We start from the raw sequence: 9,939 nt of genomic DNA on the forward strand, positions 1-9,939 counted from the left end.
TCCCAGCACCCACATGGTGGCTCACAACCATCTACATGTAATGAGATCCGGCTCCCTCTTCTGTGTACATAATAAATAAATAAATCTTAAAAAAAAAAAAAACTGCAAAAAAAAAATCTAATGATGAGAGGAGGAAAGGGAGTGACAAGATTTTTTTTTTAAATTTTCATTATGGTTTAAATAAATTTAGGATCTTGTAGGCCTCATTTGAAGATGAATTTATAGATGCAGGCCACAGCTTGGACAAACCTGGCAGAAGGTGAAGGCCGAGCCCATCTTTGTCCCTCCTGATCCTCGTATAATGCTTTCCATCCTGCCCCCATCCCCCTGAGTATTGTACCGGTTGGGATCTGATCAATATCCGGTACTGAATTATGCCTCTGCGAAGATTTCTGGTGGACTCTGTGGCCCTCTCTCTTTTTATACAATTTTGTTTCCCTTGAGTAATAGTCATTTGAAATTTGCTTATTCTACAAATACATCATGAATTCAGCCCTATACTCCCTTCCAAGAGTCTACATTTCGTTCTTTCAAAACTAAAGATGTTCATCTCTTTCATCTCCTTGAAGACATATTTCACAATCTGTCTATTGATCTGGGGTTCATGGTCACCTCTCATGAATGACTTCTTTCTCAGCTCGTGGATGTCCTAGCTGCCTCTTCCGTGGGGAAATCTGACAGTCTGTACAGACCAAAATGTTTTTATTCTGTCTTCCTAATTGGGAGTTTAGCTTTGTGAATCTCTACATACCCCCTTAAAATCTATTCTCCTGAGGTGTTGCCCCTCCCTTCTGTATTATGCAAAAGGTGTGGCAAAGGCAGACACTGGACTAACAAATGTAGATCAACAAGGGACAGACAAGGTAATCCCTTGCCTTTGCCATTGGAAAACTCCCTGAGAGGCCTCTTGCAAGCCCCGGTGTCAAATTTGGTTCAGTCCTTTCTTGTCATTGTAGAAGAAACTTCTTTTCAGAGCAATTAAAGAACCTAATGCCTAGTGTAAAAAACCATACTGCTTGGGGTGATAGCTATAGGAGAGAAAACAAAAAACCATAAATCAAAATTGGTAAAGATTAGATTTAGAAACTCCCCAAAGTTAGGGTTGGGGAAGGGTTTTGTTTTTGTCTTTCAGGAGAATGAAGGCATCCAGCCAAGGAATCTGAAGAACACTGGACAAATGAGACATCTGAAGAAAAAGAACAAATCATCTGGAAAAAATGTCCCATGAAAAAGATTTTCTGCAGTGAGCCATGACCATGCCTAACAGTGACTTTGAAGTCTACAAAAAGATGATGGGACCCCACAATGACGATTCTATCAGGACAATGATAACACCACTAAGCTGACAAACACCACCCAAAGATTGGCTTTGGACTACAAACTGCTCAGGACAATATTGAGATGCCTAGCTAAGATGATACAGCCTCACAATCAGGACTTGACCATAATCTTAAATATGCTTTGTGTCCCCATAAGACTACCAGTATCCCCAATCAGCAGAAAGTAGCCTAGAAAACTATACTCACATTCCCAAAAAATGGATTATGGATATTTGTCTTTGTTTAGGGAGGGGTTGGTTAAAAAGTGTTATTGGTCATAGTCAGTCTCTTTTTTTTTTTTTTTTGGTTTTTCGAGACAGGGTTTCTCTGTGTAGCTTTGCGCCTTTCCTGGAACTCACTTGGTAGCCCAGGCTGGCCTCGAACTCACAGAGATCCGCCTGGCTCTGCCTCCTGAGTGCTGGGATTAAAGGCGTGCGCCACCACTGCCTGGCGTCCGTCTCTTTCTAAAAGAAGAAAGGGGGATATGATATAGAAATATATTATCTAGAAATGATAGGATAAAAGGGTAGATTATTGAATCTACTCTGAAAAGAAAAAAAAGACAATATAGATTAAGATAAAAGGTAGAATATTGAATCTACTCTGAAAAAAAGAGGTATAGAAATGATAGGATGGGGCAGGCGACACGCCGAGGGACGAAGCCGAGCCGCTGAACCGCCGCCAGGTCCGCTCCGGCTCCACGCCGCCCGCCGCGCCGCCGCCCGCGTCCTTCTCCTCCTCCTCCTCCTCCGCCAACGCCGCCGCCGCCGCCATGGGAGTGCAGGTGGAGACCATCTCTCCTGGAGACGGGCGCACCTTCCCGAAGCGCGGCCAGACCTGCGTGGTGCACTACACGGGGATGCTTGAAGATGGAAAGAAATTTGATTCCTCTCGGGACAGAAACAAGCCTTTTAAGTTTATGCTAGGCAAGCAGGAGGTGATCCGAGGCTGGGAAGAAGGGGTAGCCCAGATGAGTGTGGGTCAGAGAGCCAAACTGATAATCTCCCCAGACTATGCCTATGGAGCCACTGGGCACCCAGGCATCATCCCTCCACATGCCACTCTGATCTTTGATGTGGAGCTTCTAAAACTGGAATGACAGAAGTGGCCTCCTCCCTTGGCTCCTTGCACATGGATCTGCCATGGAGGGATCTGGTACCTCCAGACGGGTGCACATGAATCCATGTGGAGCTTTTCCTGATGTCCTACCACTCTTTGTATAGACACCTACCCGACTGAATGTGTTCCGTCACTCAGCTTTGCTTCGGACACCTCCATGTCCTCTTCCCCTTCTGTATGTGTGTTGACTTAAACTATATGCCATAAACCTTAAGTTACTTTGTTTTGGGGTGAAGATTCAGTTTCAGTCTTTCAGATCTAGGTTTCCAATGAAGTATATTGTCAAGTATTAACAGCACAAGCGATGGGTTAACTTTAGAATAGGAATTGGTGTTGGGGGTGGGGTTTGCAAGAATTTTTATTTTATTTTATTTTATTTTTTTTGGATGAAAAATTTATCTATTATATATTAAGACATTCTTGCTGCTGTGCTGCAAAGCCATAGCAGATTCGAGATGCTGTTGAGGGCTGGATTTTTCTCCAGTGAGGGAGGTCCTGTTAAATTGAAAGCCCTATCCAAACTGAAGTGGGAAGGGAGGGAGCGAGCCTTTGCTTCTGACAGTCCTCCCACCTTCTGAAACCGTCTGCCTTTTAAAGCAGGTCCCTTTACTGCTGTGTTGGACACTACAGTAGGGTCGGTAGGGACCTCTGAAGCCTTCTTTGTGACCTGGCTTAATTTGTTTTTCATCCTATGGTTTTTCTAGTGGATTTTCAGGACTTTTGTAATCTTGTAACTATCCAAGCTCCACTTCCTAAATTTTAAGAACTTTATGGAAAGTTTAAATTGAAGGTGCTGTTTGTAGACTCACCACCCAACGGACGCCCAGTCATCACTACAAATCCTGAGTGTTCTCTAAGAAAATGATGCTGGTCATCACAGCTTCAGCATCTCCTGGGTTTTGATGCTTGGCTCTCTCTGCTAATCTCGGCTTCCCAGCTATTCCTCCTCCAGTTGCTTCTCACCCTCTGCTGTCCTGTGTAGTGATTTGGTGAGAGAAAGTACGCTTTTGTCCCCTGCCCTCTGCACCACATATGCGTTTCAAGTTTATTATTGCAATAAAAGTGCTTTATGCTGGCTTTTCTCAAAAAAAAAAAAAAAAAAAGAAATGATAGGATGGGCCAGGAGGTGGTGGCACATGCCTTTAATCCCAGCACTCAGAAGGCAGAGCCAGGCAGATCTCTGTGAGTTCGAGGCCAGCCTGGACTACCAAGTGAGTTCCAGGAAAGGCACAAAACTACACAGAGAAACCCTGTCTCGAAAAACCAAAAAAAAAAAAAAAAAAAAAAAAAAGAAATGATAGGATAAAAGGACAGATTATAGAATCTACTCTGAAAAAAAGGGAGAATATGGATATGATAAGACAAAAAAGGCAGATTATTGAATCTACTTTAAAAAAGCAACTACTAGTTTTAATTATTTTACATTGGATTTTTGTATTTTGCATACAAATTTTGTATATTGATACAAATTTGAGATTGATTTTATTGGAATATACTGTACATACACTCTTACCTTGTTCAAGGTATTATACCTATACAGTTCATTTAACAGTGTAGTGCAACTTGCTAGTCCTTGAAAGTTATTATTATGTTACCAACTAATTAGGATATAAAGAAATGCAAGTTAGTAGTTAGTCATTACAATCAAACTTGTAAGTTATATTAGGTATGTTTTCAAGGTCAAACAGATATATTTTAGATAGACAGGTCATCTTCAAACACTTCAGAGATCTACAGAATATGGCATTTAAGATTTTTTTTTGGGGGGACAGGGTTTTGTAGCTAGAGTTTTCCTGCCTGGCCCACAGTCAGGACAAATCTCTGTCACCCACCAGTCCCACAGCTGCTCAGACCCAACCAAGTAAACACAGAGACATATATTGCTTATAAACTGTTATGGCCATGGCATGCTTCTTGCTAACTGTTCTTATATCTTAAATTAACCCATTTCTATAAATCTAAACTCCATATGGAGTTTACTTTCTTTCTTTCTTTTTTTTTTCTTTTTTTCGAGACAGGGTTTCTCCGTGTAGCTTTGTGCCTTTCCTGGAACTCACTTGGTAGCCCAGGCTGGCCTCGAACTCACAGAGATCGGCCTGGCTCTGCCTCCTGAGTGCTGGGATTAAAGGCGTGTGCCACCACCGCCCGGCGTGGAGTTTACTTTCTTTGTGGAAAAAGTTAGCCACTGGGCAAGAAAGTGTCCTTGCCTCAACTGCTGACAGTTAGCTGTCCAAAATGGACAAGTGGGACACAAAAGAAAGGACTGCTGAACCTTGCCAAGACAAGGTAGGAAGGCCCTTTAGAAAATACTGCTTCACAGATGAGTCTGTCAGATATGCTAGGCCTGTAGGCTGAAGATGGATGTTCCAACACTGCAGAGGAACCTTGGGTGACTGACCAGGCAGTCAGTTGTTTCTGTCATTTCTCACATTTTTTGGAAATTTCTTGTTTGCACTTCCTGATTACTTAGGTAATATTATTTCCTTCTCAGGTGTCTGAGGGAGTTGAAGATTATATAGTTATAGTTTTCCTTGTTAACAGAAAAGAAACTCACTAAAGAGGTATAAAGTGTATAAGTTTGTTATTTTTTTTTTCCAGAGCTGAGGACCGAACCCAGGGCCTTGTGTTTGCTAGGCAAGCACTCTACCACTGAGCTAAATCCCCAACCCCAAGTGTATAAGTTTGAAAGACATCAAAAGACAGTTTTAGGTAGCAATACAAGTTAGGATAGAAAGTGAATTAAGTTGGGTGATGGTGGCCCACGCCTTTAATCTCAGTACTTGAAGGCAGAGCCAGGTGGATCTCTGTGAGTTGAGGCCAGCCTGGTCTACAGAGTGAGTTCCAGAACAGGCACCAAAACTACACAGAGAAACCCTGTCTCAAAAAAACAAAAAACAAACAAACAAACAAAAAAAGTGAATAGGATAAAATATGGAGTATTTTCTCTGGATTTGTCAAATGTTAATGGACTGGACATTGTTAATGTAATTATTGACAGTATATATTATATATACTTATTATATATAGTTTTTCTTATATCAGTTATAACCTTTTATTTTCTTAGACAAAAAAGGGGAAATGTGCAAATATATATTTTGTACCCTAATAAAACTTACCTGAAGATCAGAGAACAGAACAAGTCACTAGATTAAACATAGAGGCCAGACAGTGGTGACCCAGACCTTTAATCCTAGCACTCGGGAGGCAGAGATCCGTATGGATCTCTGTGAGTTCAAAGCCACCCTAGACTACATGAGATTGACTCAGTCTAGGAGAGAAAATAGAGCCAGGCAGTGGTGGCACACACCTTTAATCCAAGTACTGGGAAGCATACATGTCTTTAATCCCAGGAAGTGATGACTGGGTGGAGAAAGGTACATAAGGGTGAGGAGACAGAAACTAAAGGCTTTTTCGGCTGGAGCTTTTCAGGCTAAGGATTCCTAGAGGTAAGAGGTGGCAGTAGCTTGTTCCTTTATCTCTCTGATCTTTCAGCATTTACCCCAATATCTGGTACTGGGTTTGGTTTTTTATTTATTATTATTATTTTTTTCCGTTTTTCTTTTTTTTTCTTTCTTTTTTGTTTTTTTTTTGTTTTTTTTTTTTTTTTTTTCGAGACAGGGTTTCTCTGTGTGTAGCTTTGCGCCTTTTCCTGGAACTCACTTGGTAGCCCAGGCTGGCCTCCAACTCACAGAGATCCGCCTGGCTCTGCCTCCCGAGTGCTGGGATTAAAGGCGTGCGCCACCACCGCCCGGCCTATTTTTTTTTTTTTATTAAAAAAACCGTTTAGCAATTTGTGTTACAGGCCTGGAACTGGCTGGTGCTCAAATTCCCATCTGTTACATACCAGCTTTTCATTTTCTTTACCTGAAGGCAGAGTTCCTCAGTTTCTCTTTCATCCCATGATGGACTTTTTTCTTTTCCTTTTGAGACAGGGTTTTTCTGTGTAGCCCTGGCTGTCCTGAAACTTGATATACAGTCCAGGCTGGCCTCGAATTCACAGAGACCCACCTGCCTCTGCCTCTGGAGTGCTGGGATTAAAGGCGTGTGCTACCAATGCCTGGCCCATGATGATATTTTCATATCTTCATGATTTAGTTTTCCAGGCCATTCTTCTGTAATCAACCCTGTTTGTTTGTTTGGAAGAAGAGACAAGGAACATAGGCAACATACTAAGACACTGTATCAGCAGAATAAATGGGGGCATTCTTGCTATGTTGCCGAGGCAGCCCACAGACTCCTTCCTGGGCTCCAGGGATCCTCCTACTCCAGTCTTTCAAGTTAGCTCTGACCACAGGAATATGCCACAGTCTCAAAAAAAATCAATCAAACATATAAAATCTCTTATCTGAGCCCACTAGGATTTGTTTTTCCTCTGTATTTATTGCTTTCATGCTAGAAAGTTCTTCAAATATCAAGAAATCCTTTTCTGTCTGGTCATACTCAAAAGTGAAGTGGTAGTGTGAATTTGTAATCCCAGCACTCAAGAGGATGTCCAATTCCAGGAGAGCCTGAGGTGAAAAGAAGTTGACTAACTCTTCCATGTATACAACCGGGACTTACCAGCAATGAATTTCAACATGGTCTTGTCTGGCTAAGGACTTTGTTAGAACCCTGGTGTTAATTAGATTGTTTTTCTGAGTAATCAAGTTTCCCAAGGAGCATCCTATGGTGATATTTTATTTGTACTGAAATGTGATTTTATTTGTATGTTATAAATAAAGTTGCCTGGGGGTCAGAGCTAATAGCAAGCCATAGCAGAAGCCGGCAGTGGTGGCGCACACCTTTAATCCTGATCACATGACAGGCAGATCTCTATGTGTTCAAGGATACAGCCAGCATGGAGACACACGCCTTTAATCTCAATATCAACCATAGAGACCTAGAGGTCTGTATAGACAGGCAGTGACAAGGAGGTCATATGGTTGGGTTTACAACCAATAAGAAGGCAGAACAGAAAGTCAATAAAAAGACAGACACACAGGAATTAGGCCTCTTTTCTGAGGGGAAGGACAGAAGTGGCAGGAAGGGTAAGAAGGCGGTTTTAAGTCTCAGCTTTAGCTACTGCTCTGACCTCTTGGGCTTTTAACTCTGCATTTGGCTCTGTGTTTCTTATTTAATAAGACTGTTACATCTACAGCATCCTGGAATCTTTTTGTAGCTTTGCACCTTTCCTGGAACTCACTTGGTAGCCCAGGCTGGCCTCGAACTCACAGAGATCTGCCTGCCTCTGCCTCCCGAGTGCTGGGATTAAAGGCATGCGCCACCACCGCCTGGCGCATCCTGGAATCTTGAACCTGGAAACTATAAATTTGGCTGTCAAGTGTAGAAACCATAACCCAGTACATAAACATTCACTTCATTTGTTTTCAGTGCCATGCTTTTTTTCTCAACTGTACCCAGGCACCCACCAAGCAAAAAGACCTGCTTTCCATTTCCAACAAAGAACTTTCTGAGGCAAGGTGTGGTGGCACACATGTACTTCCAGTACTTGGAGGCAGAAACAGCACAGAAGAAACTCTGAGGCCTGCTTGATCTGTAGTATTTCCCAGGCCAGCCAGGTACACAGCAAGATCCTAATTTTTGTTTTGTTTTGTTTTATTATTTATTTATTTGTGTGTGTGTGTGTGCACACGCCTGAGTAAATGTGTGTCCACAGAGGCCAGAAGAGGGCATCGGGCAGATCCCCTGGAACTGGAGTTACAGGTAGTTGTTAGCTGCCATGTGGGTGCTGGGAATCGATCCCGGGTCCTCTGGAAGAGCAGCCAGTGCTTTTAACTGCTGAGCCACCTTTCTGGCCCCCAGAGGTTCTAATCTAAAAAAAAGAAAAAACACTTGAGTATTCTCCTGGCGTAGGGGGTAGTTGCCAAGATGTGTGAAGTCAAGACCTGGTAGTTTAATTACTTCAAATAAGCCCCTGAATTTCAGTACCAGCTTTACCCAAAGTCACATCACGACCACTAACTTAAGGGCAGTCTGCTCCCTAGAACTTACTGTTGGTTTAGTTACCACTTCACCACGAAGCCAGCTACCACTAGCCTCTGGCCCCCAACCATCATCTAATGTTTCCATATGCATTCCCGTCCCTTTCTCTTTGGCCGTTTTTCTTTTCCGGGCTGAGGATAAAACCCAGAGTTCCAAACAAAGCTTCTAAGCCACAGTGCCAGCATTTGGGGTCTTTAGGTTAGCCTTGACTTTGCCGTCTGGGGCCCCTGGCGTTAAGGTTAGCACCATCACTACTTATTTCTCCACTTTTTAGTGTAGTTTTTAGTTTGTTTGGTTTTCTTGCAGAGAGAATTCCATTGAGCACAAGCTGGCCATGAGCTCACTGTTTAGCTGAGGATGACCTTGAAATTCTGATCCTCCTGCCTCTACCTGCCCAGGGCTAGGGTCATAGGCATGTGACAATATGCCCCGTTTTCCCATTCCTCTTTGTCATTTTGTTTGTTTCTTGAGACAGGGCCTCACTATGTACTCCTGGCTGGCCTTGGAACTGGCTATGTAAACCAGGCTGCCTTTGAACTCCTAAATGCTGGGATTAAAGACGTGGACCACCACACCCAGCTGCTCTTTTCATTTATTTTACTTGCATGAAGAGTTCCCCAATTTTTCTCCCAAGGTCTTGGAGACTTCTTTGTTAGAAATGGAAAACAGGGTTTTCACCTTGATGGGCACCTGGGTATACAGTTGAAGGGGCAAAAATGACAGAGGGCCAGGCGTGGTGGCACACGCTTTTAATCCTAGCACTCAGGAGGCAGAGCCAGGAGGATCTCTGAGTTTCAGGCCAGCCTGGTCTAGAGTGAGATCCAGGACAGGCACCAAAACAACACAGAGAAACCCTGTCTTGAAAAACAAACAAAACAAAACAAAAAACAGTTCAAACACCACTTCCTCCAAGAATTCTTTTCCTGGGACTGAAGAGAAAGCTCAGTGGTTAAGAGCACTGAGTGCTCTTTCAGAGGACCCTGGTTCGATTCCCAGCACCCACATGGTGGCTCAGAACTGCCTATTACTCTGGTTCTAGAGAATCCTATGCTCTCTCTGATCTCCATGGACAGTGCATGCACATTGTGCACAGATATACATGCATGCCAAACACCCATACTCGTAAAACAAATAAATCTTAAAAATAAAAAAAAAAAGCTTTGCACCTGCACTAACAAAACACTGGAGTGGGAGACCATATCGTTTGTCTTTATATCCCTGGAGCTAGCACCTAATTGATAATCAGAGATAGAAAGGTGGATGGAAGGAGCCAGGACCTGAGAACCACCTGGGCTCCGGATCAGGAAGGAGCCTTAGGGAGAATAGCTTAACACTCCATCAGGCTTCCCTTGGGAGAGATTGGCCAGCAAAGAGCCCATGACTACCCAGTATGGAGGAACACACTCGAATTTCCACCGCCCTCACCTGCACAGGGCCAATGCTTAATAAATTCTTATAAATTCAATAATGCCATCAGACAGTGTCAATTAAATCTGACAGGTCTAAACAGCTTTTGGGC

The 9,939-nt window shown here is 43.0% G+C and overlaps 1 protein-coding gene across 1 annotated transcript; it reads left to right on the top strand.

The window, feature by feature from the left end:
• Positions 1-1,962: 1,962 nt before the first annotated feature.
• LOC131916159 (peptidyl-prolyl cis-trans isomerase FKBP1A) lies at positions 1,963-3,529 on the top strand. The gene has a single exon (XM_059269468.1). The coding sequence runs from the start codon at positions 2,092-2,094 to the stop codon at positions 2,416-2,418; it is 327 nt and encodes a 108-aa protein (XP_059125451.1). The 5' UTR covers positions 1,963-2,091; the 3' UTR covers positions 2,419-3,529.
• The last annotated feature ends 6,410 nt before the right edge of the window (positions 3,530-9,939 follow it).

Source organism: Peromyscus eremicus, chromosome 8a (genome assembly GCF_949786415.1).
Source record: "Peromyscus eremicus chromosome 8a, PerEre_H2_v1, whole genome shotgun sequence".
Taxonomy (NCBI): Eukaryota; Metazoa; Chordata; class Mammalia; order Rodentia; family Cricetidae; genus Peromyscus; species Peromyscus eremicus.

What these genes read in the sequence shown, in the direction of transcription:
- LOC131916159 (XM_059269468.1), top strand. Translation starts at nt 2,092, where the DNA reads ATGGGAGTGCAGGTGGAGACCATCTCTCCTGGAGACGGGCGCACCTTC.